The following is a 27,755-nucleotide window of genomic DNA, read 5'->3' on the forward strand; positions in this document are numbered from 1 at the left end:
ATTAACAACTTCACTGAAAAGAAATTTGATGTCTCAAGTGTATGTTAGTGTCTGAATTTTGAAAATACATTTGACTGAGCATAATAAGCCTTTCTCTCAAAATATATTCAAATAAGCATGGTCATAGAAATTTATATGTACTCTGAAAATGTCAAAGAACATGAAGTGACATAATCTTAAAATAATTAAATTAACATAGGATTAAAAACCATGGGACAAAAATTATTTTTTGTTTCTTATGTGGATGCAATGAGGAGAATCGTAATAATAAATTCCATCCAGGATTTAGAAAATGGTGTAAGCAATTAAATTGGGAGCAGTGATGCCTGTGTGAATACTCCAAAGGCATTTGGAATTTGAAAACAGCTCACTAGTTCATTATCGATCTCCCGAGTAGCTAAGCCTTTGGCTGTTTGTGGTTGGGGGAGGGTCTGCATCACAGCCTTGTAGCATCTTCTTCTTTTGTCTCTTACATCTGTCACATCCAGGTTCAAGGTTCCTGAGGAGTTTCAGTAGGGGAGACCTCATGCAGTTTAAACCATATCCCAAGGAGTGCCTTCCCTGTGAACGCTTCATCTGAGATTGCTTGGGAGCTGATGTTGGAATTGTTGTTACCTGAGGGATGTTCAGCAAGGGATGCCCTCCAAAGACTTTCATTTTTTTTTTTGTGAGCACTATAAGGAATTTTTGAGAAATGGAGATCAGGAGGGGCTACAAAGCGAAAAAGAATCGGGATCTGATGCTCTTTGACTGTTCACGTGTACAGAAAAGCAAAGCCAAACTTTAATGCAGAGAAGGCCGAGTGCATGCGCGAAGCTTCAAGTTTAGGCATCTATCTCATAGGGAAGGATGGACACAGTGCAGAAGTAACTAAGAAAAGTGATGTGCTGGGAGTGTGGAATAAGGCTGGGATGCTGGTGTGCAAACCAGAGAGAGTAAAAACATCACGGAAAGGACACTCAGGGAGGCTGTACAAAAACTGGGGGAAGGAGAGGGAAAAAGAAGAGGTAGGAGGGAAGGTGAGGGAGAAGCAAGGGCAGTGTCAAGGAAACGAGGCAGCAGCGGGCAGCAGGGGTGAAAGCTAGACCTCCCGGGGGCCTGCAAACTGGAGGACACTACGGGAGAAGAAGTGCCGACACTGAAAAGGTGACAAGGAAAGAAACAGGAGTGACAACGCCAACGCGCACACCCACTCATTCACCACCATGCTTACGTCTCCCACAACACGCACCCGTGCCCCAAACACGCACTCAGATACCCTCCCGCCTCCACGCCCCCGCCCACGAACCCTCCACACGCCCCTGCAGCAGCCCGCCGCCTCCACCCCAACCTCCCCGCAGCAGCACCAACCCACACACGCTGGCGTGCGTGCCCACGCGGCGCTGCACGCCCCACGCACGTACACACATGCCCGTGTACACACGCGGCCGCGTATATACCCGCACAGAGGCGCACGCACAAACGGCCGGAGCGCATCCATCCACGCACTCACTCACTCACCCACTGTCATGTCATGTCATGTCATGTCATGTCATGTCATGTCATGTCATGTCATGTCATGTCATGTCATGTGCGCCCAAACACGGGGGAGCCGCTCCCCACTCCGCGCCGCCCGCTAGACATGTCGGCGCGGCCCCTTTAAATGCTAACGAGGCGGTGCGAGCCCCGGCGCGGGCCCCCGCCTGTCTGTGTTAAAACTTCGGCGGGGCCATTTTGGGGGCAGTAAGACCCAGCGCAGGCGGGAGGGACGCTCGCCGCCGAGCGCCGCGCACCCGCCCGTCACCCACCCACCGCCCTCCCGTCAGGCACGCACCATGAGCGAGGCGGAGGAGACCAGCACCGCCAGCCCGGCGCCCGTCACCACAGCCACCACGACCGCAGCTGCGGCCGCCGCCGCCCCGGCCCCAGCCGCACTCGGAGCCGCCGCGCCGCCGTCATCCACCGCCCCGGACGCCAAGCCCAAGAGCCCCGTCAGCGCGACCGCGCCGGGCGCGGTTGTTGGTGAGGCGGCCGCTGCTGCCGCCGGCTCCACCACAACAACCGCCGCGGCCGAGACGGAGAAGAAAGTGCTGGGTGAGTACCGGGCCCCCTTCCCAACTTCCCCGGGGCACCCGCGGCGGGAGCGGGGCGGGGGGGGTGTGGGGGGGTAGCAGAAGCACATGGCCGCCGCCCGGGGCCCAACTAGGTTCCCCCAGCTGCGGCTGTGAGTCAGGCTGCGCTTGGGGGAGGCGGCGGTGCCTCCTCCTCCTCTGCCTGTCCGGGACGCCAGTTCGGAGTTGGGCGGACGGCACCTGTGTGCAGTACCGGGCACTGTCCCGCCCGGTCCCGGAGGAGCGCCCGGGGCCGCGGACCCGGGACCGGGCGGGGATAGTGAGTGGAAGTGCAGCCATGTTGACGGGCTTCCCGGCACCTGCCACCGGCCCGCTGCCCTGCGGGGGCATCTCCCCTTGGGAGGGGTTGCTGGTAAACCCTGTGTGCCTCCCTTTAGTCTTTGCGCCACTTTCCTACCTGAAAAAAAACCAACCAAACAACCAAAACCCACCAACAAAAACAACCAGACGGCTTTAATTATGCCTCTAGGATTAGTGGTTTGGTTCTTTAGTTTCTATTTTATCAAAAAAGAGGCAAGCCAAGTTCCCATCTCTGTGCTTGAGTGCAGTGCATAGCTAGCGTTTCTTTATTGTGATTGAACAGGATCAACCTGTTGAAAAGGACAAGACTTCCATCTGCAGTGGAATTCGGGATCTACTGTTTATAACTGCTTAACTTTAAGAGGTTAGTAAGGCAAAGAAAGCTGAGGCTGACTACTAGTGCAGAGTCGTGAACTTCACTAAGGAAAGACAGCATCTTCTGAAAGGAAAGACTGAGGTCTTACTGCAGCAGATAGAGGAGCTGAGTAAAGGATTTTTCTGGAGCTGAAGTAGGAAGGATTCTAGCAAAACAGAAATTGGAGGTTTCGTTTGCTTGATTTTCCCTGTTCTGTTATCTGATTTGTCAGTAATCAGTCAAGGCACATCTGTATCTGTTGGTATGTCTGGCTGCTTTTTGCCTTGATATGGCTTGTTTCATTCTTGGTAATGTTTTTATCTTGTTTACCTATTGCTATTGCTTGGAGGGGGTTGGGAGGAGGGGAAGTGAAGGCACAAGTGCCTTTCCTGGTCTAGCAGGAAAAAGAAGACCACCATGATGATGGCTTCACACACTGGCCTTATTACTAGGCAAGCTTTTTAGCAGGAGTTGTGAGGAAAATGGCCATTGATAAGTCTATCTTAAATTAGCATTATGTTCAAATCCAGCTCAAATATCCCTGTTAATGGTATTGTAATAATGTTCACTTAAGTCTCTTATTACAAAGATCCCATTTGAAGCATTTGGTGCTTGCTCAGGACATCCAAATGTCTGACTTCTAGCCATAAGGATAAAGGTTAGTCAACTTTCTCTTGTCTCTTGGTCACAGGAAGTTTTGTTTTTCCTTGTTAAAAGTAACAAGGTCATGGGTAGGAGTGGCTGATGATGTTTTTTTGTGACAGCATCTTCTAGAAATATGTGGGCTCTCACTTGCTCATGGGATAGGCATCATCACATCTCTGACTCGTCAGTAAAACTGGTTGTGGCTTCCTCTAGGCTTGTCTTCCTCCTTGGTTGATCTACCTGCTGTAACAGCTTAACAATGGCTGCACTATGGCCACATGGATGTTCAGTGTCATGCTATTGTATCTGAGGTTCTCCCCACACTGCCCCCCCGTACCCTAGTAAGACTTAGGGAAGACTGTAAGACTAGTGCAGGTAGGGAATGGTATTTCCCCTGTACGCTCTCTTAGGGAACCTACTGGAGACTTGCCCCTAGTCTCTGGCAGATTGTGTAAAAAGGAGCAATGTTGCTCTGAAGCTGTGTGTGTGGACTTCCATTTATCAGCACCCAGGTGGCTGTGTAGAGTGAGTTTTTACTACCTTTCCTGCCACCAGCTTTCTGACTCCTCTGAGGGTTTTTGTCAGGCTCCCTAGGCTTATCACCCTCTTCCTAATCTGATTGAAGTAGACCAACAGATTCAATACCTTTTTTGCGGGGGAGGGAAAGGATGATGGGGGGGGAATCAGTGGTATTAGCCTTGTTTGTTAAAGCAGGCTAAAACCTGCATGTGCCATTGGCACTTGTTCGTGTACTTGTTCTGCACCTGCCTCTTCTTCCCCTCTTGACTTTTCTTAATGCAATGGGCTCTTGCATGTAGCAAGTGCCTTTGTGATAGCAATAAGTGTCTGTACCTAGGGATGTCCCTGTGAAAATAAAGCTAAAGGCACAACTGTAAATGTCGATGCTGAAGACTGTTACTGAATCAGTGCTAGGCAGTGGAACTGAGGGGTTTTATCTCTGTGAACAAGAAGTCTTGGGAATTGATGCTGTACTAGATAGACTCCTTTCCTCTAGTAACTGTCTCAGTCTTAGTGTTTTTGCTTCTTCTAAATATGAACATTTTCTGCTACAAGTGTATTAAAAATGACCAAAACATTAACTTAAATGAGAAATGGCCTGTTATTACTTTCAGTAACAGCAACAGCACTACAATGGACTATCAGCAAACTTTCCTACTTGAGCTCTGTGTTCATGAGAGGAGGAAGAGGTTGCTCTTTTTGTTTGTCAGTGGAGTATATAAAAATGGCAAGATTGAGACTAAAGGTCTGTCTAGCTCTGTCATTTCCTAGTGGATGTTTAGTGAAGAATGCAGGTGTAGGGCAGATAAATGTAATGATCTGCAGTGTGTTCTTGCCTGTAGCAGACTGGCTTGGACTTCTGAACTGGAGATTCTCTACACTATTTTGCTTTTCACTGCCTCTTGGGTTCTTACCATACTGTGAACATATGTAAGGTTTCTAACAAGCGGTTATCTGTAGGTGACTAGACCTCTTTCAAATAAGTACTGTGTAGATTGCTTAGATAGTTGTGGTCATGCTATGTAATAAGCAACATCTATTCTATTAACATCTAGAATCCCACATTCTCCCTTTCCAACAGGTTTGAAAAGTACAAGTTTGTGTTCTCCACCCAGTTGCTGAGAGGGAAGGAGAGATTGAACTATCTCCATTACTGTTGAGTTCCTCCTACACGCTCCTGTGTGTTGGAGGAACAGGTTTTGCCAGATCCTATAAGACACTATAGTATGGTTTCTAAGCAAGATGCTGTTTTGCTGTTGAGACAGGAGCTTGTCTTGATCCTAGAAGCCTTGGAACATAAAATTGGTTGCCTTGTAACTGGTAAATCACATATCTAGAAGTAGGAATATAAAAAAATAACATCTTGTGAGGTCTCATCTGGTTAGAGTGATGTTGACAATGCAAGAAATAGCTTGTTTAAAATAAGCATTTGCTACCTTCTCACTTGAGAGAGTGGCATGGTGCTTGATACTGCTGCTTTGGCCAGTTGTGGTTTCCAAAGAAGAAACAAAGGGTAACTGAGTGAAAGAGAGGACTTCTAAACAGCTTTCTTCAGCTATGTTTCATGTCTAGCTGCTAAGCTTAAGAGAACTGGTGAGTGGCAGTGGGATTTTCAGCCTCACTGCCCACTACTGCAATAAGAAATAAAAAAGGGATGGATGGCCAACTCTGAAAATGGAGCTGGACTTCATTCTAGATGCTGTGTGGTAAACTCTTGGCTGAAGAGCAGCATGTTAAAGCACTGCTTCCTGCTACTGCATTAGTATAAACTGCAGTGGGAGATGAAGGTACACTTTAAGTGTGAAGGGAACAGAATAGGTCTGGTTGTGACTTCATGTGCAAGTATAAAAGTATTTTTGTAACACTCATGTACTTCCTTATGTTTTAGAGTTACTTCTTTTTCTTTCCAGCCACCAAAGTTCTTGGCACAGTCAAGTGGTTCAATGTCAGAAATGGATATGGCTTTATCAACAGGTATGTTTTAAATTATAGTCATGTTTGTGTAGTACTAAGATTCATGGTACAGATAATGTCATGTGTTAGTAATTGCCACAGAGACCTGAGGACCAAGAACTTGATTACAAGTTCGTGCAGTTGATAGCCAGATTTGGCCAGGCATTCAACAAACTGGTGTTATCTCAAGAGACTCTTCCCCCTGCCCCCTTTGACAGTTGTGTGCATTGGGAGAAAACAGAGTAAAACTCATTAAGAATTTGGTCTGTTACTTGTTTCTCATGTTTATTCATACTACACCTTTAATGAGCAGTCATGTTCTTTTATGACTACCTGTCTTAAACGTGTGAGCAAGTTTGGGGGATGAGGGGAAATACATTTGGATAAAAATTCAAGTGTTAACTGATTGGTCAAAATACCTTGTCTAAGTACATATTGAGATTCTCAGATATCATCTAACCAAAGATATTCCAGGCCTGGGTTCACAGACATCTTCTTTGTATCTCTTTTCTTTTCTAAATATGAACAAACCTCTGAATGACACTGATAATCCAAATAGTTGTAAGTGATATTGATTGCAGTCCAACCTTAGGTGCACAAGACCCATGCTTCTGAGTTACTGGAGGAGGCTCTGGCTTTTAAGGCTTGAATATCTGGGGTTGAGGGGCTTAAATGTCTTGTGTGCTTTATGAAAAACAAAGCTCCTGCATGGTGAACGCTTGTCTTGTAAAAGATGTACCTTGAATGTTCAAGTCCTTGAACTGTTATGCAGCAGGTAGATCTGGGTAAGTTGGACACTGTAGAAAGGGGTAGAGAGTCCCATTTCATGGATCTGCGGCCAGTTCTGGTAGAGTATTAATCCCAGTCTGTGGAGGCTGCTATCCAGTGTTAAGTAAGTGTAGAAGGAAAGCTTGAATTAGGAAGTACTCTTAAAGCCTTTTGTAGCAGTTGATGTGAGAGTCTTCAGCTGGATGTGGTGTTAGTAGACTCCAGTTTAGGAAGAAAGCTATTACTTCAGTCCAGTGCAACAGGTTTTGGATTATGCATTATCTTCACAAACTCTTTGACCCACCTGTTCCCCCTACAGAGAAGGAATCAAGTGAACAGATGGCAGGGTCTAGATTCTTATTGTATGAGAACACAGATTGAAGATCTTGGACCTGTCTTCATGTTTTGCGTGCAGAAGCCTGAACTGGTTGGCCTAATCCAGACAACCTCATGTTCATGTCTGGGTCCCTGTCCAGTGCACTCTCCTAACACCTCTTGTGCTTTGAGCTTCACTGAAAGGAGAGCTCTGTTAACAGCTGTGGCCAGTCCTGTTGATAGTCTTGCTTGACCTCTGGGCTAACAGCTCAGGTTGCAGCCCCTGTGAAAGTTTTTTTTTGAGAGGGTGGAATAGTGAAAGGAAAGCAGTTGAGTCACTAACTCTGCCCTGTGTCAAAACAAAATATTGAATGTTTGCCAGAAGATTACAGGGAACATCCCCCTATCCCCACACCCTCTGAAGGGTGGGGAGTCCTTTCTGCTGTCAAGCATATGACCCTGGAAATTCAGAGCAGAGTCTTGGTAGCACAGACTTACATAGAATGTTTGGAATCTGTGGGATGTACCACAGGCTGGGGGCAAGGAGGGTTTCACTTGTGAAGTCAGGGATTTCTATTTCAGTCTCTTAGTCTAAGCTCTTATGACTTCTCACTTTCTTTTCACAGAAATGATACCAAAGAAGATGTGTTTGTTCATCAGGTAAGACAGCAGTAATTGTACTTGAGACGTGCACTGTGATGAGTTTCTAATGCAGCTTCCTGAAACAGCCACCCAGCCTTGTCCTGTCTTCTCCTTAGAATACTTACCACAAATACCTTTAATGGACATGTATGTTGAAATTTGCACGGAGGAATATTAGTGTGTGTTTTCCTTCTCTCTGAAGGAGTAGGTATTATAACCATTCATGCTTTTTTTTTTGTCTGCTCTGATTTGAACATTAAAGATTTTTTTGGGGTTGTTTTGGTATGGTTTTCTTTTATTTGGTTGTCCCTCCCCTGGGGAGGTGACTCCTGTGTCTTGTAAATACCTTGCTACTTGTCTGTCCTCCCCTTGCACTTCCTCATGTTCCTTGTGTCTTCTGTTTCTTCATACCCTCTTCTTGCAGGTCTGTTCTTTCTGCCCTCTCTGGTATTGGAGAGAAAGTGATCTAGCCTGGCTCTTGACCAGCCTGGGTTGCCATCAGCTGTTGCTGTATAAGGCAGCTGCTGTTGGGAAGAAGAGGAAGGCAGTGTGCCAAGTGTGCCCAAGCAGAGAGAGGCTTGCCCAGTAGCTTGTGATTGGTTAACTTTCCTTGAGCTGTCAGTAGGCTGTTCTAAGTTTATAGTTTGACTCTCAGGTTGTAGGTGACTAATGAGAAGACAGAGGATGCTGTCTCCGTGCTCATGTAAACTGATAAGTTGTCTTAAATCTGGTTCTGGATCATTGATACTTCAGAAAATGAAATACTGCCCATGGAGCTTGTCACATGAAATGTCTGCAGGCCGATGTGATCCTTAAAAGCATGAGCTTTCTCTGTGGCATAAGTGGCAGTATTTCCATTAAATGTAACCAGGAACCTTGCACTCAGAGTTGGTTACAGAGGATGGTATGTGCATATGTAGTTGTGTTAAACATGCTGGTCAACATTGAGAGTTAGTTTAGTTCCTGTGGCTTCATGACTAAATAGCCTGTGATAATCGTTTCTCTGGGTCAAGAGGTGCATCCAAAAACGGATGAAGCTAGGAGGGATTAAGTCCAGTGCCCACAATGAATAAAGATGATGTTGGGAAGTGGGTGCAGTACACCCACTGGTTCAGTTGGTGGACTGACAGCAAGAGCTTATCAATGCATATACTGATTTCTCATGGTCACTCTCCTTCCTTAATGAAAGTGTGCTGTGAGCATGATGATACAGATGCTGCATCTGCAGCTCAATGAGAGCGTGTCCAGAAGAGGATGGGAAGAGTTCTAGTAGCAGAAACAGTTCTGGATAGGCAGCACTGTAAAACTACCTTGGAGATGAAAAAGGTCTCCCTGAGACCTGTGAAAAGATAACCTGGAAAATGGTGGTTGTGCTGATGACAGATAACATGGATCAGTTGTTACTCTGCTTGGGAGGGCTGCTTGCAGAAACCCAAACATTGAAGGCCCACAGCAAGCTAGTATTATCTGAACTGTTTTGTCTCCTTCACCTGTGAAGCTTATTCACTTAAACATAAACTGGTGGGGGTGTGTGTGTAATGTGTTACTCATCTCCTGTGGCTGAAGTCTTCTCATAGTGAGCACTGAGCAAAACTAGCTTGCTGTTTCAGAAGTACCACATCACATGCAAGCTTGCATCCAATTAACTCTGTTGGTGGGCTCTGCATGGCAGAGTAGATGCTTCCAGCTCTGGCCTGGGTTGAATGCAGTCGGATGTTCCTCAGCTGTTCCATCTCTAGCTGTTACTATATGGGAATGTGCTCACTACTGGAGTCTGGGGCTTTCTGGCCAGAGCTCCTGTCTGTGTGCTTGGCTCTGCCAGCGGACGAGGCCTGCCTGTTGAGGGAGGCAAATCCACTGCGTAAGCAAACATCCTGCAAGCTCCCTCTCCGTAGTTAATGCTAGTTCTGCCCCTCGTCCCTGCACCCATCCTGGGAGGGGCTGGATTACATGCCTAATCCCTTCAGAATAAGGCTGACCTAGTTGAACAGATACAGCCTCCTTGCTGCCTCCCCAGCATGCATCTGCAACAGGGAGGGAACAGGCCGATCTCATGATTGAAATGGGGGTTAATGCTCAGTGTCTGGCTATTGGATGCTATTTATAAACCTAGTAGAGATTAAAATGCTTTTCTCTTTAGGGCATGCATGGCTTGCTTTGAATTAACCCTTTGTCGTGTGGGGGACCCAAGCAGAGTTTTGAGGAAGGGCAATTCTTCACCTACTTTGTCTTGCTTACATCCTTGTCTGGTTGGTTAAAGCAAGGTGCTATCTAGGGCACTGTGTCAGTTAGAGGTGGTGTGAGAAATAAGGATCAATCTGACTTGCGGAGGATGGAGTATTAAACTTGCAGTTTAATACTGTCAAAAGTGTAAGTAGCCAGGGAAGTCCAGTTTAATTAGGCATAGTTTGAATTAACAAGTAATAATGAGGAATTAATCTCTTCTGCTGCACAGGTCTTTCTTTTTCTTGACTTCACTGACTTGTATTCATTGTGCACAGCCTGATGTACGTGCACGAGTAGCTGATGTAACAATTTTTTACTGTTGCTGTGACAAATGCTGGTTGTGCACATGATGTGGTGATATCATGAATGTGAAAAGAACTCTTCCAAACCAAATACTGAACTAGCTCTGAAGACTCCTGTACTGTCTGTTCATTGGTGTCTCCCTGGGAAAGGAAAGTCTCCGTCTTAACTGTTCAGTGCTGTCTTTGTTAAGACAGAACATCTGTATTTTGAATTGAAGTTGGAGCCTGCAGGATGCTGGTGAACAGTAACAGGGAGAATAGTGCTCTCTCCTCACTGGATATACAGAGTAAAAGTCTTTTCATCAAGCTTGGAGTTTAGGCTTGTCAGAGGCTTATTTTGGCAATGTTTACCTGCAGCTGAAGTAGTGAATAGTAAAGCCATATATTTTGTGCTGTGAATTCTAGGACTTAAAATCGTTCCTGGCTGCCTTCATAAAACAAACCTCAGCCTAGCAGTGTGGCAGCCTCTACTCGTATGTGCGGGTTATTCAATTGCACATCTGAATTTTGAAGTTTCTGTCCGTGAAGCTGGGACAGAACATGTGGAATCCTGTTTAATTTGTCTTCCATTACCCTTCTTGGGGGGGGTGTTTGAGGAGCTTGATTAATGTTAAATACACCCTCTGCTGAAAAGAAATCTGATAGTCCTGTCTTCCTCTGCACTTACAAGGAAGGGGAAGGAGTTGTTTGAAATACAGCTTGTTGACATCTCTGTCATATGCAGAGGCCAAGTCTTAAGATTTTGGGTCAGTTGTCTCAGTACAAGTGGTGGTGAAAGAATTAAACTCTTAATCTGCAGTGAAGATAATGATTTTAGTATTAGTATGTAGCATTTATGGAAAAGGTAACACTTCCAACTGATGTCAAAAATCAAGCAATTACACTAATAGGTCAGCAGAAAGCCAGTAAAGCTGTTTTGGCTCATGGTGGGAGTCTCTTCTTTGTAAAGTAATTCCCAGAGGAATTCCCTTGAGCAGCTCATTCTCTTGCTGTATTAAAAAAAACACCAACAAAAAAAACTAACACACCAAACAAACAAACCAACTAAGAAAACCCACTCTTGGGTTGTTTTTGCTTTGGTAGCAATAATATGTGAACTCTGGCATTCTTCCTTACCCTCTTCAGGAATGCTGTAGGGTACAGGGAAAGATGTGGCTGGATGTAGGGCTAGGACATGCTAGCCAATTGCCTGAAACACAAAGGGGACTCTGTTCAGCAACAATGAGAATACTTTTCCTAAACTGGTCAAGCTCAACTTTAAACTGATTAGAACTTTTCCTTCAGTGGGAAATATTTTTGAGGCTATTGTTGACTGAATGGATATAGTTGTCATGTACAGGCAACAACTCAACTGATCTCCATTCTGCCTGGTGTTCTTGAACTGCAGACAGATATGACAACTCTCCTTGGTTTTTGCCCTGCATCCCATTTCTTAAGCCAGATTTGTGCCATGTATTTCTGTGTGTGCTTCTGTCTGCTGGATCTGCACTTGTCTCCTTTATGCTAACAAAAGGTGCCCATATCAGGAAACTTTAAAGTGAATTGGTCATTAAAAGTCTAAGAACGTCAGTAAAAAGCTGGCTACTACAACGTGTATGGTTTGGTTTTGTTTGGGTTTTTTCTCCCTTGCCCTCTTCCAATTTTTTAACCCATATCTAATGAACAGATAGTAGGCTTGTCTTGCTATCTGCCTTTTCTGGAATCCTAGAAATACTCGACAGAGTGAAAGGCACCTGTAGTTGACAGGCTGAAAATTGCTCCAGGAGACTTCAGTGTTCCTATGAGTCTGAGGAGGTTTTTCAACTAGTTTTGATTTGAAGCTGTATTTTTATAGTATTTTGGAGATGACTTTAAGAGATGACTAAGATTGCTTTGTGCTTGTACTATCCCTGTGTTCTTTAGGGACTTACAGAATTTTTGCTTTTGGGATGGGGAGTTATCTCCCTTACAGTGCTTCAGTAAAATCTTATGCTACACCAGAGTTACAGTAATTCTTCTGTAGTTACTGTGAGTTGCCATGATACCTTATAGTTAATGCCATTTTCTACAAAAAGGCATCTGGTCAAGTTCTCTGTAGATGATCTAAAGATCTCTTTATGACTGTGAAGGCATGGATCACATTTGCTGGAGCTGCCTTTTTACAGCTGGCAGGAGATCAGTCACTGTGAACTCTGTTCATACAGAAGTATGTAATGATCTAGATATTCAGTAGACTTGACAGAGGGGATCTTGGGGCAACAGCTGATTTGCAAACTCATTGTCGTAGTTCAGCCCTGATCAGGACCAGACTACGCAGTCCATCTCTCGCTCCCCCCACCCTCCGAGAGAATAGGAGGAGATGATATAAGGAAAAACGGCTCAAGGTTTGAGATAAGGACGGGGAGAAATCCTTAAAGTTACCGTCACGGGCAAAACAGACTCGACTTGGGGAAAACTATTCATTTATTTCTAAAACTAGCAGGAGAATGAGACAGGGAAGAAAACCTCCCCCCACACCTCCCTCTTCCCGGGCTTAACATTATCTCTACTACCTTCCCCTCCCGAGCGGCACGGGGGGGGAAAAGGGAATGGGGGTCGCGGTCAGTTCATCACGCGTTGTTTTACGCCGCTGTATCATCGTCAGGGGAAGAACTCCTCGCATTCCTCCTCTGCTCCAGCGTGGGGTCCTTCCCACGGGCCACAGTCCTTCATGAAACTGCTCCGGCATGGGTCATCTCTTCCACGGGGTGCAGTCCCTCCAGAACAGCTGTCCCAGCAGGCCCTCCAGGGGCCACAGCCTCCTTCAGGCCTCCACCTGCTCTGGCATGGGGTCCTCCACGGCTGCAGGTGGATCTCTGCCCCTCCGTGGACCTCCATGGGCTGCAGGGGGACAACCTGCTCCACCATGGTCTTCACCACGAGTTGCAGAGGAATCTTGGCCAGGAGCTGTGTATTACTCCTCCCCCTCCTTCTTCACTGACCTTGGCATCTGCAGCCGTTCCTCACAACAGGCTGGCAGACGCCTCTCAGGATCCTTTTTACATCTTATTCACTTCTCATCTCCTCTCCATTTCTTGCAGCCAGGCCGGGCCGAGTTGGGCCCAGTCGGCTGCCTGGTGGGAGGCCAGAGGGTGAGGCCTGCAAGGCCCATGAGGCTCGCGCCTCCCCCTCTCTGCCCCCAGCTCAGCTGCTTCACATCTTCTCCTCCTTTTTTTCCTGTTTTCCCCTTCTTAAATACGTTATCGCAGAGGCGTTATCACGGGACATTCTGCTACCAATTGGCTCGGCCTTGGCCAGCAGCGGGTCCGCCCTAGGCCTGGCCGAGTCCACTGAACAAAAGGGGAGCAACTTCTAGCAGTTTCCTACAGAGGCTGGCACCTTAGGCCCCCCCTCACTAACAAAACCAGAACACTCACATGTATTGAGAAAGGGGTAAATATTGACGAGTATTGGAGGGCCTGTGGAATAAGACATGTTTATGTACTTGAAATATCTTGGTGTGGTGACTGATCTGGTGTGTAGAGTTCAGATTGTAGCAGAAAAACACCGTCCTTCCCTCATTTACAGGGCTATGAATGTGTAAGATAATAAGTAAGGTAAAATAACATTCTTGTGTATCTTCTTTCTTTAAAGACGGCAATAAAGAAAAACAACCCACGGAAATATCTGCGCAGTGTTGGTGATGGAGAAACTGTAGAATTTGATGTTGTTGAGGGAGAGAAGGTGAGAGATTATGTTGATTTGGGGCTGTGGTCCAACGGAGTTAACATCATCACTCTAGCTGGGGTTAACACAGAACCTGAAGTGATGTATCTGGTGTTTCTGTCTACTGTGTTAATCCCTGGGGTGGGTGGCATTCATATAGTTTCTCTGTGGAAGATCTGGGTTTTTTTTAAAGGCTTCATTAAGAAGTGTTTCTAGATATATATATCAAAACTGCTTTGACTACATCTTACTGCATCTAGAATCTGTAACTTTTACTTGATGGAGCATTTGAAGCTTGCAGCCTGCCCAGTAATCAGCATATATTGTCCTAAAGCTTTTGTCTTTGAGTCTAGCTTAACTGTAAGAACCTTCCAGTTCTCTGCACCCTTTCTCAAAGACTTTTGGAGCTTTTTTGGCCTTAAAGCGAATACTACTTTTTCGTCTAAACTTAGTCTGGCTGATGGGGTCTTAACTCATGATCGTAACTCTTGGTTATGGGGCTGAGAATAACGAATCTGCTTTTGCCACGTGTGAGAGGGAGGAATCTGTCTAGCTTGGAACTGATGCAAAAAAGCCTTTTCCCTGTTTGATCTTCTCCCTGTAGCCAGCTGTTCTTTTCTCACTCCACCCTGGTTTACTTTCTTTTGCCCTTTTAGGGTGCAGAAGCAGCTAATGTCACTGGTCCAGATGGAGTCCCTGTAGAAGGCAGTCGCTATGCTGCAGACCGACGCCGCTATCGACGTGGCTATTTTGGCCGACGCCGTGGACCACCTCGAAGTGTAAGTTTAATTTCTTTAGTAGTAGTCATCCTACCTCCTCAGCAGTCTTCTGATCCTCTCATGAGGGAACAACAGGCTGAGCACTGGCATATAGTAAACTTGTCAATGCTTAACTAAGTTGTGAGTGCTCTTCAGTAATATTCTGGGTTCTTGCAGCACGTCATTGATGTTGATACTGATATTTTCTATTACTGGGTGTCCTGTAGGCCTTTCCTTGGCATGTCTTTCTAGAATGTGTAAAGCATCTCTTCCGGTGTTAAGAGTAAACACAAAGGAGTGAGACACTGAAGTGGCTCACCATGCCCTTTACTTATAGCAAGGGGAAGTATTTACAGTACTCTTACTATAAGCATAACATGGAAGGGTTATATGGAAAACAAGATTTGTTTAGAAGTTTGTCACTTTTGCATGGTGTGGTAGTAGTTTGACCAACTAGTTGAAACCTCATGTATCTTCCCTTCATAAGACTCTGCCTATTGCAGTTCAGTGTAAAAATTATGCATTTTCTCTTAAACTAGCTACACACCACTATTCATCACATCTGCAAGCCTTTCTAAACAGCTTCCCTGCAAGTTTTTGCAGAGGAAGTGGTAAGTATGGGTACATGGCTGTGGTTCTAGCAGTTACTACTCCTATCCACATTGTGCCTGTGCTATAAATTGGTGCCTGCAACAATCCTACAAACTGGAACATACTCCAGACTTTAGTATCTTTTGTTTAATAGTTGAGTCTGTGATAATCACTTTTAGGAATGTGTGGGTGATCCAATATGAGAGCCCTGGTGGAAGTCTCTGCCCAAGCAACAAACTCTTTCCATCTTGTTTTACAAAGTTGGCAGCACAGGGGCAAACAGAACAAGTGTTGTCAAATCTTTCCTTAAAGCCAACCTGTTTATACTAGCTATCACAAGGCCTTTTCTTTAATCCTGCTGGACACTACTGTGCCATAAATACATGAAAGGTGTTCTTTGAGTCCCTTGGAGACAGCTAGAAGTTGGTGCTGGTAACTGATTACTTATTACTGAGTATGTCTTTGTGTGGCAATACAGTCTGCAGCTTCAGCTTTCACAAGTGGCAAAGAACTAGGCTACTCAGTTTTGTTCAGTTTTTTGATGTTTCCAGTCTTACGTGCTAGCTCATCAACCAGCTACAGTCCAGTATGATTCTGTTTCCTTTTGCTCTCCTGAGATTAAAATCTCCCTCAGCTGTCTGTTGGGAGTAAATGATTTAGTTGGTGGTATTGGTGTTGTCTTGGAGCTGTTTCAGATTTTAAATAAGCAGACATATCAAGGCTTAGACAACTCTATACTGATGAGTATGGAAGTCAGCTGTGTTTCTGCCTGAAGAGTGATAATGTGAGACCTAGCTTGGGCATGGGGAGCATCCAGTCTCAGGGTACTCATGCGGGGACATGTTTTCTCAGATGTCTAATGCAAACAGGAATTTGGCTTGTGTGTGACACTATAACACACTTGGATGCCAGTACTTAAAGAGGTACACAAGGGAAATAAATTGTGATGCCACACTATTTCCATTTGGCTTGCTTATTTCTCACTCCTCAAGACTGATTTGGTGTGGGTAGCAGACTATAGCTGTTGTGTGACTGGTGCCTGACTTCCTATGAAGTCACCTCTCGCTTCATAATGTAAAACATACTGCTCTTTCCCTGGGATCGCTGTCTCCAGAAGAATTACAGCCTTCAAAACTTGCAAATAATAATTTTCAAAAGGACATTAACCTGGGTGTTCATTGTTTCCCATTGTTTATCATGTTTCTTGGTCCTTCTCTTTAGCTTGTTGAGTATCCTCTGAATGTCAGGCCTTCCCATCAATGCCTCTGGATTTGGTATCATCTGTTAAAATTAAGAGTGAATTGTTTTTCAATCAAGGATGATGAAGATCTTGTAGTACCATTTCCTTACATGCCACTCTAACAGGTAACAAGGTAAACTCCATGATTGCTGTGACCTTTCAAAGATGATAGTGGCCAGGCAGTGACATTGACCAGCTCCTTCAGCACTCTCGAATGTATCCTATGTGGTTTCATAGAATTGTATGTGTAAGACTTGTTTAAGTGATACTTCCTTTCATGTTTGAGCTCAGTCAAGAGTTCCTTGTGCAGCTGAAGTTGACGTTCTGCTATGCCTGCTCAACTGCCTGCATGTTGCAGTGGTACCTTCTTGTGTTCTGAGCTAGTTTGAGGTGCACCTGGTTCTGCTGGGCCTTCTTACCCACTTATTAGTTGCTGGAACAAGTTCCATTTTAAGGAACTCTTTACTGGGACTGCAAAGGGCTGTGTGGGGACTGTCCCTGAAATTGTTCTAGAGTAGGTCAGTGAAGCCACTCAAACTTGTCCAGATATTGCTGTCATTCTTTGTGCGCTTGCTTTGATAGATCAATTGAGTAGAGTGACTCCTTATCTGAAGCATCAGTATTTTCTTTTGGAGATTTTGCACTTGTATCTGTTAAGTGTGCAGCATTCTTCACATTGAAATTGCATGTCTACTGCATTTAGAAAGATGCTTCTTTCTAATATCCTTTTCCTTTAACAAGGCCTCCTCTTTCCAATTCCATTCCCATGTGTATAAAGGGGGAAGAAAGGTGGCAATATCTGTGAGCCATAGTGGTATGTATACCTTATTCTATATGGTCCCATTAACAGATGCATTAAAGGTTGTGCCTCTCTATTTGAGGGAGTGTTTTTGGCTAACTGTCCTGCAGAATATTTCTGAGACAAGTTTGAGTTGCTGATGGTATGGCACTCTTGAGCTGTGTTTGCTGAAATGGTATTTACTTAGCTGCAGGCAACTCTTGCTGCATACCTGAAGTAAAAGGTTTCAGAGTGCCCAGGCCTGCTATGCCTGAAGATCTGCTATGCTTCCAAGGTGAAAGGTTTTCCCAAAGCTCAGCTGCCAATTTATTTACTGGGGATGGAGGAGGAGATTGTTTAACTTGTTGAGGTGACATGGTGGCCTTCTAGGTTTCAAGAACTCTTAACTAATGTCAGCTAGCAACTCCAGTCCAACCTTGCAGTGCAGCAAGGTTGATTTATCCTTGTTTACTGGCATAGTTTTAAGCAAACTAAAGATGCTATCAGTTGTTTGCCATGCTAGCTCAAATGTGCCTGCACTCTGTGTGTCACTTACTGGGTCTGTTTTTGAACACATGGTGTAAATTTCTCAAGAGTGGAGAGAACCTTGAGGAATCTGAGGTATTTAACCAGCTCCAGTGGAACTGCCTCTGGATGGCATGGAGAATTCTGCGGAAAGTAGAAGTACTTGTTCATATCAGAAACTTAAGTTTCTATTACAGAAAAGAGGCTGTGCTCTTCACTGAACTGTGACAACATAGACATGGCATGGAGCTGTAGTCAGAATGTTAGAACGGACAATGAATTGTGGAATAACCTTGAGAACTGATGATTCCTCGTATACACATTGTGTGCTTTACTAATAGAAGAACTCTACCAGTGAGTTAGACGATAAGCGAAATTGTTTGAGAGCTGTTTTATAGCCCGACACTGTTTCTTGTAGAGAGGAGACCTGAAAAGATAAATAGTATTATACAAAAGCTACAGACTGATTTGAAGAGATGTAAGAAAAATAAACTGGTGGGAGCAAATGGGTAAAAATATCATTGCAGTTACAGTTAATGCTCACAAAACTTTTCTTCAGGGGACAGCAATAAAATTTTGTACCTCTTTAGGGTTAGAGAAATCTAACAGGATGAGCAGGATCATGTGTGTAGTGGACATGTGTGGTGCTTTTAAGAGTACAAATCATAGAATCCTTAAGCTTGGAAGATACCTCTGAGATCATAAAGTCCAACTGTCGACCTAACACCACCATGTCCTGAAGCTTTCCTAACAAATGAATCTAATATACTTATTATCAGTATAGTAAAACAAGATCTCAAAGCTCAGTTTCTGTTTTCTGGTCAAACTGCATCCATTTAAGTGACTTCTGACAGCATAATTATTTTATTCTGTAGCCATACTTCGCTTCTGGCCAATAGACCTAGATCATTGACAGTGATACTAATGTAATATATTAATTGAATTTTTGAGATACTGTAGAAGATGCAGGAAATTACTGTGACTTCTGGGCTAAGTAATTCAGTTGCTTTGCAACTCTACTTTCAACTGATTGTGTAAGCCAAACCCAGATAAAATATTGACATAGCAACATTCAAGATGAATAGGAAAATGCATTGTTTTTGAGTAATACTTCATCAGGTTTAGTCATTCTTTCCCTCGCTATAGGAGATGGAATCTTTTATCTGAGACTCCAGTGCAGCCCTCTGTAGGAGGGAGTGGACTTGGGCTGTGCCGTGGAAATTCAATGCTACCTTTTAAGAGCTGTAAATGTGATGCTGGTTGTCGAGTACTTTAGGAGAGCTTTGAAAAAAATATTGGTGTGTGCCCCTCCCTACAATTAAGTTGGTTGATGCTTTGTTAGCATTGTCCCTCAGACAAGACCTACTAGGCCTTTGTGGTTCTGTATTTCAGGCATTGCAGTGCTACAACTGAGTGCTGATTCCATGTGTGCTTGCTCAGAAATGCTGGGGAAGAGAAATGGCAATTATCCTGGAACATGTTCAGGATTGTTCTAGTTTTGCATCCTCTCTTCCCTTCACACTTGCTGATCTCTTTTCATGTTTCTGTGCTTTGTCAATCCTCATGTGAAACCGAGTGAGAGCAGGAGCAGCATTAGATCCTTGCTTCACAAAGGCAAATCCCAAGACCTCTGAATCACTGTTGCCACACACAACACTGACAGTACTATTTCTCATCTTACTGTCTGAGTCACTCCTGCCCACCTCTCAGAAGTCAATTAAACTGTAAAGTTACATAGTACAAAGCACCTTGACACAAACAGGACAGATTGATATTACAAAGTAGGTATAAATAGTATAATGCTGTTGTAAACTCAGAAGTATAATTTTCCTTCTAGGTTCTGAGTCACCCGGGTACTTCTCAATCACTATCAGATTCTACCTGTTACTACTATCTACTTAGTCAGTGGGAGTTCCTGTGGGTATTTAGTTATCCTGATCAGTCTTATACATGAGAGAACATAATGGATAATGTTATGATTGTGGGTTTCTAATTGAATCCTGATTTCTCTCTACTCATCTCAGCAGCTAGCCCTGTCATATTGTTAAGAATAGCTGGTATAGCTATTTCTAGGTACAGCATGTGAAATATTCCAGTTGCCTTTAGGCCATGTGTCTGTGCTTTTTGGAAACTTGGAAAGCTACTATGAGTACTTGAAATCTGGGAGATATTTTAGTGAGAGGAGAAGATTGTCTAGACTGGTCACTGAGGCTCATCTAATTCCCCAAGATATCTTTTTACAACTTATAGCACTCCAGCCTTTCTAAATGTTTATCCTCATGTTATCTTAGCTAAGGAAAAGTTCACTGCCCGTGCAGTTACCAGAGATTGCCATTTAAAATAGACTAAAATGTGGTGGTGGTTAAAATAACTGTGTAGAATTGGAAAGAACCTTGTCAAACTTAGACTATGGGAGGCTGTCAGGAAGCAATAGCTTTCGTTTCCTCCTGGATCAAATACAAAAGATGCACCTCTGTTTACAGATCTCCTGTTAAGTTCCTTCTTTTAAAGGGAAGAACATTACAATGGGAATCGAAATCATGTAACATCTTGTAAAACAGACATTTACTGATGGCTGGTGTTTAATAAATAAAATAACAAACCAAAACCCTCCACACAAACTAGGGAAAAAAAACCACCTGAAATACAGCTTTCTCAGGTAGCAACTAAAAGGGAAGGATAACCACTGCATCTGAAAATGTTGAATATTTGATGTGGTCTAGTGTAGTTTTTTAATCTTTAAATTTGTGTTTTTCTGGGAGTTCTCTGTGGCATAGAGCTTTCTGTAGAATGAAGTCAAGTGATCTCTGGCAAGTTTCAGCATGGTGTATTTCAGTTAGCTCTTCAAATTCAGAAGTGTCCTGATCAGTAGCTGTCTCTCCATAACATCCTTTACAGTGCAATGTCATGTCTTGAAATGCACTTTCATATGTATCAGAGAACTGTCAGGTTCTCTGCTGTTCTTGGCAAAAGGGAGGAGGCATTGTCAGGTAGTTTCTTAGTCTGTTACTGTGAGGAACAAGAGCAGCATTATTGCCTCTTGTTCTGTCCTGCTCTTATCTTTGCCCAAATTAAAGCCTTTTGAGTATCTACTGCTTCTTTTTACCCATTATGCTAGTGTTTCTGTACTGATACACTGTTTTTGAACTTGTGTTCAGATCATTAGGCCTTATAGTTTATATGCTGTCTGTGAAATAAGATAACACTCCATCTTTCACTATCTTCTGTTTTCTTTTGGTTGTAGGGTGGTGAGGGAGAAATCAAGGATGGGGTTACAGAAGGAGGACAACTTAATCAGCAAGTCCATAGGAATCCTACCTATCGTCCACGCTATCGCAGGTTTGTGCTATTTCCTTTGCTTGTCTTTACATTTGGATGCTTTTGTGATATACACAGGCTTCATTAAGTGTAGGAAGGTGTATTCCCTGGTGTTAATGTGTATACAGATGATAGGGACAGGGAGAAGCATGTTAGTTACTAGGAGAAAGGTGAGCCACAGGAGTAAGGAAACAACTGTAGAAATTGTCTAATTGTGCTTAAATATTGCTCAGAATAGGTCAAGAAAGGGCAAATTCTTTGTATGCTACTACTTCTCACAATTGAGCAACATTCTGAAGTGAGTTGGAGGGACCATGTCTTCCTAGCTGAACTCCTGCGCTTTCCTCAACAAGCGATGAATCCAAATCCCACTTGACCTGTGACAGCTAGGTCCACCACCTGGAGGGGCAGGATGTGCTTTATAAATTTTATTGTGGACTGTGCACAGTAGTTTGCAGCTTAGCACTGGACTAGTACCTTGTGTGCATCCAGCTCAGTCCTATGCATCACTTAAGCTTGGTTCCATGCCCTGGTACTACTTGTGAGTCCAGAGGAAAGCTTACTGTTCAGTAAAAACTAAAGTTGTGTCCCCTCTCTTAGAGGCCATTAGATTATATGGCGGCATTAGTTACCTCGTAGTATCCTTCTCTAGTGGAGGATAGTGATGTCAGTCAGTATTTAAATTTTAGGTTCCTTAAGGGCTCCTAAAGGAGAAGGTAATAAAATAGGATTATTAGAGTTGCTCTCACTAGAACTTTTGGAGAAAGGGGGTGCTAAAGAGACCAGAAAGCTTCCAGAATAATAAGATAAAACTCAGTGATTGAAGTGGAGAGGGGGGAAAATGCATGAAGAGTGGAAATGACTGAGACTATCAGGCTGGGAGAAGATACAAATGAAAATAGATTATAGATGTCCTCAGAAAAACAAGTAGTATGGAAAGAATGGATAAAATTGTTTTTGCTTTTTCTTCCGATAAAAGAATATGTTATGAGGAGACTTTAAATGAAGGAAGTAGACATGCTGAAAAACAAAGGGAGGTTCACAGAACTATAGAACAGCCCAGGTTGGAACGGATCTCAAAAAAATCTGGTGTAATCTTCTGTGGGAAAGGGATCCTAGATAATCTCATCTAGCACCCTGTCCAATCACATCTTGAAAACCTTCAGTGATGGGGACTCTGACATTCCTGTGGAGGTTTTTCCAGTAAGTGATGATTCTCACTGTAAATCTTTCTTATATAAAGATTAAACCTCTCCTGGTGAAACTTGTACCTGTTGCCCCGTGTCTTCTCAGTGTGGATCCTTGTGAAGAGGGAGCCCCTGTTCTCTTTGTAGCTGCCTTTTAAGTACTAGAATACTGTGAGTTTCCCCTTAAGCCTTCTGCAGGGAGAAAAGACCTAACTCCCTCAGTCTTTCCTCATGGGTCAGTTTCTCCAGTTGTTTGGTCATCATGGCGCTCCTTTGGCTGTACCAGTCTGTCCATCTCTTTTTGAATTCTGGGGACCAGAACTGGATGCAGTACTCCAGGTATGGCCTGAAAAGTGCTGGGTAAAATGGGATATTCACATATCTCTCTGCTAGTAATGCGTCTGTGGATGCAGCATGGGATATGATCTGCCTCTGCTGCAGTTGGCATACTGCTAACTCATGTTCAGGTTGCTGACTCAGGTAGTTATAAATACATCAGACTAATGGAGCTTTTTGCCACAGCTTCAAGGAGACCGATAACTGGAAGAGAACACCATTGTGATATCCCTAAAAAGGCAAACTGTCTGGCTTAGGGAATACCCAGTGTAGAAAAGAATTGAAGGCTAGGAGGCTATTTGGGAAGTAGGTTTCCTTGTCCTTATTTTTCTCTAGGGATCCATAGAACTGGGATAAACGGAGACATGAAGACCCAATATGCCATTCTTAGGTTATTAGTAGAGATCCCTGAAGTTCCCATGAACACTGCTTTCCAGGGGGATATGCAGAGTAAGTTGCTGAGTCATCTATGTAAGTCATTTCTTAAAGTGGCCAGTGTAGGATTGTTTTCTTCATTTTCCAGCCTTAGTTCTGACATGATGATTCCAGCTTCTACACTGAGATAACAGTTCCATAGCTGGGAACTTGGTGCAGTTAAAAACATCAGTGTGAAAATACTCAACAACTGACTGTCAGACCTTTTGAGATGTTGCATCACCTTTTTTTTTAAATTGAATTCCTTTAAGTGGAAAAGCTCATTCAGATTCTGGGCTTCTTGTGACTTGTTTTATCTTGTAAATAAAACACTGGATTACTTTGATATTCCTAAAGCATTTTGGATTTTACTCTCAAGGAGCTGAGTTATAAGTCTACTATTTGCTCACTTGCTTATCTTAATCTTGTCCTTGTCTCTGTATCAACTAGCTTATGATGTCAAGCTCCTACATTGAATTTAGAGATATGAACTATAAAATTGATGTAATCCTTATATTTTTTTCATGTGTGTGTGTTCAAAAACAAACAGTGCAAGAGCAACAAGAAGCTGTGTTTCACAGGAGTAGCAAGATTTTCCTTAATTGTAGTGACTACTTTTTCCATGCAAAATAAACTTAACTGGCTTTTGGATGCTGGATCTAGAATAGAGCTGTAAGGCTTGTGATTCTGAGTTTTTCTATCTGTGAATGTTTGTGTTGGCTCTGTTATCTAGGATTGTTGAAACTGGGGTAATACTGATGCTGCTGCTTGTAGGGATCTGAGCTGAATAGATTTAATTCCTGAAAGTCTTCATTAACACTAGGCAGTTAAGAATAGCACCACAGCAAGTACAGTGAGGCACCTAAGCTTTTGTATGTCATGTAGGTGAATCACAAGCTGGGTAATTTGCCCATGGCTAACAGGAATTGATGTATTTCTGATCTTTTCTTCTAAGAGGTATGATAATCCTATATGAGTGTGGAATGTTTCTGTTTGAGTTACTAGAGGTAGGTATTACTTGCATTTACATATACTAAATCCAGTGATACAAGTGTTTGTTACATTCCTTTGGAAAAGCTAAATTGTTTTTGGGACTGGATAGCTGTGGATTAGTTAAGCCAGCTAATGGCAACTAGATAGTACAGTCACTCTGTCATCACTTTCAGCTGTGTTTTGACAGTTCATGAACAGTTTATGAATATACTCTGTTTATATTGGAAATGGGATGAAGTGCTTTTTCATACTTCAGGAATGTGGACTTGATAGCACATAGAATCATAAAATACCTTGAGTTGGAAGGGACCCTTAAGAATCAGTCCAACTCCCTCCCCCTCACAGGACTACTTAAAACTAAATCGTATGACTAAGAGTGTGGTCCAGATGCTCCTTGAACTTTGTTAGGCTTGGTGCCATGAGCACTTCCCTGAGGAGCCTTGTGCCAGTGAGTGGCCATCCTCTCAGTGAAGATCCTTTTTCCTAACATCCAAGCTGAACTTCCTCCAATGCAGCATCATTCCACTTCCTTGTGACTTACTGTTGGTAACCAAAGAGGAGATCAGTACCTCTCCCTCCACTGACCCCCTTGAAGTTCTAGACTGTAGTTGTAGACTGTAGCATGTATCCACTTATTTGAGATGTGACCATACATTCTAGTTCCAAATCCAAAACCTCTATCTTATTTTGAATAATCAATCCCAGAGATCTCCCCATGTTATGAACATATTAATGTTAATGAGGTCCGACTTGCCTGACTGAGATACATGCTGCACTTTCTTAAATGGCCAAGGGGGACAATACAAGGCAAAGAGGGAAGATCCTGGAATGGTTTACAGGTGGAATTGCAGTTATCAGGGATTGCACCATTAATTTTCAGGGATTGCACCATTAACTATGAAGAGGGCTGCACTGTGTAACTAGTACAAGGTTAACTTGGCAGAGTCAGCCAGTGTGGCCACTACTGGCTTGTTTCTGGGCTAACTACCTCTTTATTGTAGGACAGACAGTAGAATATGCTGATGTAGCTTCAGCAATGAAGAGACACACAGGTTGCTTGTTTAACCCAATAACAGGTCTTTTGCCTTTCAACGACATGCCACCAAAATCCAAAGGGGTGGCATGCTAGCATTAAAAATTGTTAGATGGTACTTGGTCAGAGTTCTTGCTAGGCTAAAATTATGGTAGTTTAACCTTCTCTGGCTTCTCTAATACTTAACGCATTTCTGGCCTTCTTCAGAGGGCCACCACGTCCACGCCCTGCCCCAATGGCTGGTGAGGCTGAAAACAAAGAGAACCATAACGAGGCCAATGCCATGAGTCAGCAGCCACTTCGCCGTGGATACAGGCGCCCATACAACTATCGGCGTCGACCTCGTCCACCCAATGCTCCAGCTCAGGATGGAAAAGAGGTAAGTATGCTCTTGGCAAAATATGGCAGAGGCCTGTGGGACTTGTGTGTTGTTGGTGTGCTGGAGGAGTTAGATGGCCAAGTTCAAAGTGCTGATGGTTCAAGGTAGCTGGTTTCATTGTGAACTTCTTGGAGAAGGAGCAGCTTATCTTAAATGGAACCAGCAGTGGGATAGGGATTGCTTCTGGATAGTTTTTAATTGGAATCAGACTGTAGCAGGTGTTTTTGAAGTGGAGAGAAAGTTGTTTTCCTGCTTCCTCAAGCTTTGAATGCTCCAGATCCATTTCCTGAACTGCTTGAACCAGATGATTTTGGGGAACTGTTTGCAAACAAAGATTTTTACCTTAATGAGGAAAGACTTTCTCATTCTGTATTTAACAGAGGTAGTCCCCTGACAGAATCTGCTATGCAATACTTAAAACTTCAGTGTATTTCATGTAGTTAATATTTCTGAAGATTCATCTTCAGATTGTTTAAAAACGTGTTATGCTGGCCCTACCACTGAACAGAGGAAGGGTCTGCAGATCAGTCTCTGCCTATAATAAAGGTTTATTGTGTCTCAGACAAAGGTGACTGAAACACCTGCTGAAAATCCTGCTCCAGTGACTGAGCAGAGTGGTGCAGAGTAATGTCCAGCTCCCCAGGCACCTTTACCATCTGTCAGGTAAGGAATATAGATAGTTCCTGTTGTCCAGTCTTGTGTATACTTCTAGGACTTAGACTGTGGGCACATCTCCCTATGTATGACTAGATATCTGTGATAATTTCTGAGAGTGCTGTGGAGGTAAACCAAGGAACTGTTTGCTGCTTTCTCCTCTCCCCTCTGCCTCTGTGTCTACTTGTCACAAAATAAATTTTGCTTTTATCAGTTTGGTTTTTGGTTTTTTTGTTTTTTTTTTTTCTTCTTAGGAAGATCTATCTGATCTATATAGCAATAGCATCTGCTGATGAATTAGTAATGCTTTGCGTTAGGCAGATACTGTGCTCTCAGCTTAAGGACAGGATAAGCCAGTCATGCTTATCCTGTGTTTTGATAGCTCTCCACCTAACATCTCACTCTTTCAACAGGAAAATGAAACTTAAAGTAAAATGCATTTTTTGAAAAATTTGGCTTTTCAACAGGTGTCCTAAAATACAACTCAAAAGTAACACCAAAGAAACACTCAAGCAATAAATTGTCAACAGCGATGATGAAAGCAAAGATTTGAAACATCAGAGCTTGAAAGGAAAAAAAAAACCTACGAGCAGCTGAGATCCAGGGAACGCCTGCAAGATAAATGCATGAAGAAAGAAAAAGAGAGCGAGATTCAGAAAGAGCAACCTCCCCAGTTTCAGCAGCAACTGTGGGGTTTTTGGGTTTTTTGTTTGGTTTTTTTTGTTTTTTTTTTTTTTTTTTTTTTAGAATTTCACTGTTTCACTAATATTGAATTTCTCAATTTTTTTGTTTGGTATCAAACTGAAAAGGGAAAAAACCCAACCAAAGAACTTGAAATTGAAATGAAATGCTTTTTCTATTGGATGCTGGTGCTAAACCTCCCAAGTGTGAGGATTTTTTTCCCTGTGTCAGTCCTGTTCATTGCAGGACACGGGGAGGAGAAACTTCCGCTTCCCTTGGTAAGATCTATTTGAAACTGCAGCATGGGTGACGTTCCTCATAAATAAAAGTGATTCAACTACAAAAAAAAGAGCTGGTTTAGTGTGTTTGTCTTCAAAATAATTCATTATTTTAATCTTGCTGCTTCAGCACTTATATAGAATTATAGAATAGTTTGGGACCTTTAAAGGTCATCTAGTCCAACCCCCCTGCAAGGAGCAGGGACATCCCCAACCAGATCAGGTTGCTCAGAGCCTCATCCAACCTGGCCTTGAATGTTTTCAGGGATGAGGCATTCACCACCTTTCTGGGCAACCTGTTCCTGTGTTCTATTACCCTCATTATAAATTTTTTTTTGCTTCCATCACATCTGAATCTGCTCCTTCTCTTTTAAAACCATTACCCTTTGTCCTGTTGCAACAGGCCTTGCTGAAGAGTTTCTCTTGTTCTTATAAGCCCCCTTTAGGTATGGGAAGACTACTATAAGGTCTCCATGGAGTCTTCTCTTCTTCAGACTGAACAGCCCCAACTTTCCTAGCCTTTCTTCAAAGGAGGGGTGCTCCAGCCCTGTGATCATATTTGTGGCATGTATTGATGTAGTTCTCAAAAACAATGCTGGATGATATATAAGCAAGGACATGACTAGGTTAGGTGGATCTCCTTCATCCAAAACAACTTCTGCAAAGAAATTACATAATACAGCTATAACCTACACTTCTCCTCTCTGCTCTTAAGGCTCAAGTTGTGTTAATAATTGGGGTTTTTTTCCTGTTACCATCTTGTGGCAGGA

At 43.4% G+C, this 27,755-nt stretch overlaps 1 protein-coding gene across 1 annotated transcript; it reads left to right on the forward strand.

Moving 5' to 3' along the window:
• Positions 1-1,684: 1,684 nt before the first annotated feature.
• YBX3 (Y-box binding protein 3) lies at positions 1,685-27,056 on the forward strand. Its single transcript, XM_086758556.1, has 10 exons — positions 1,685-2,073; positions 5,841-5,904; positions 7,593-7,626; positions 13,749-13,838; positions 14,477-14,599; positions 20,957-21,051; positions 25,201-25,372; positions 25,935-26,035; positions 26,494-26,739; positions 26,774-27,056. The coding sequence occupies exons 1-8, from the start codon at positions 1,815-1,817 to the stop codon at positions 25,998-26,000; spliced, it is 903 nt and encodes a 300-aa protein (XP_086614682.1). The 5' UTR covers positions 1,685-1,814; the 3' UTR covers positions 26,001-26,035; positions 26,494-26,739; positions 26,774-27,056.
• Positions 27,057-27,755: the final 699 nt, after the last annotated feature.

This window comes from Chlamydotis macqueenii, chromosome 1 (genome assembly GCF_036417535.1).
Source record: "Chlamydotis macqueenii isolate bChlMac1 chromosome 1, bChlMac1.mat, whole genome shotgun sequence".
Lineage (NCBI taxonomy): Eukaryota > Metazoa > Chordata > Aves > Otidiformes > Otididae > Chlamydotis > Chlamydotis macqueenii.

Excerpts from the sequence above, each read along its gene's own strand:
- YBX3 (XM_086758556.1), top strand. The coding sequence starts at position 1,815 with ATGAGCGAGGCGGAGGAGACCAGCACCGCCAGCCCGGCGCCCGTCACC. Across the intron at positions 21,052-25,200 it reads TATCGTCCACGCTATCGCAG|AGGGCCACCACGTCCACGCC; the intron begins GTTTGTGCTATT and ends GGCCTTCTTCAG. Across the intron at positions 25,373-25,934 it reads CAGCTCAGGATGGAAAAGAG|ACAAAGGTGACTGAAACACC; the intron begins GTAAGTATGCTC and ends ATTGTGTCTCAG.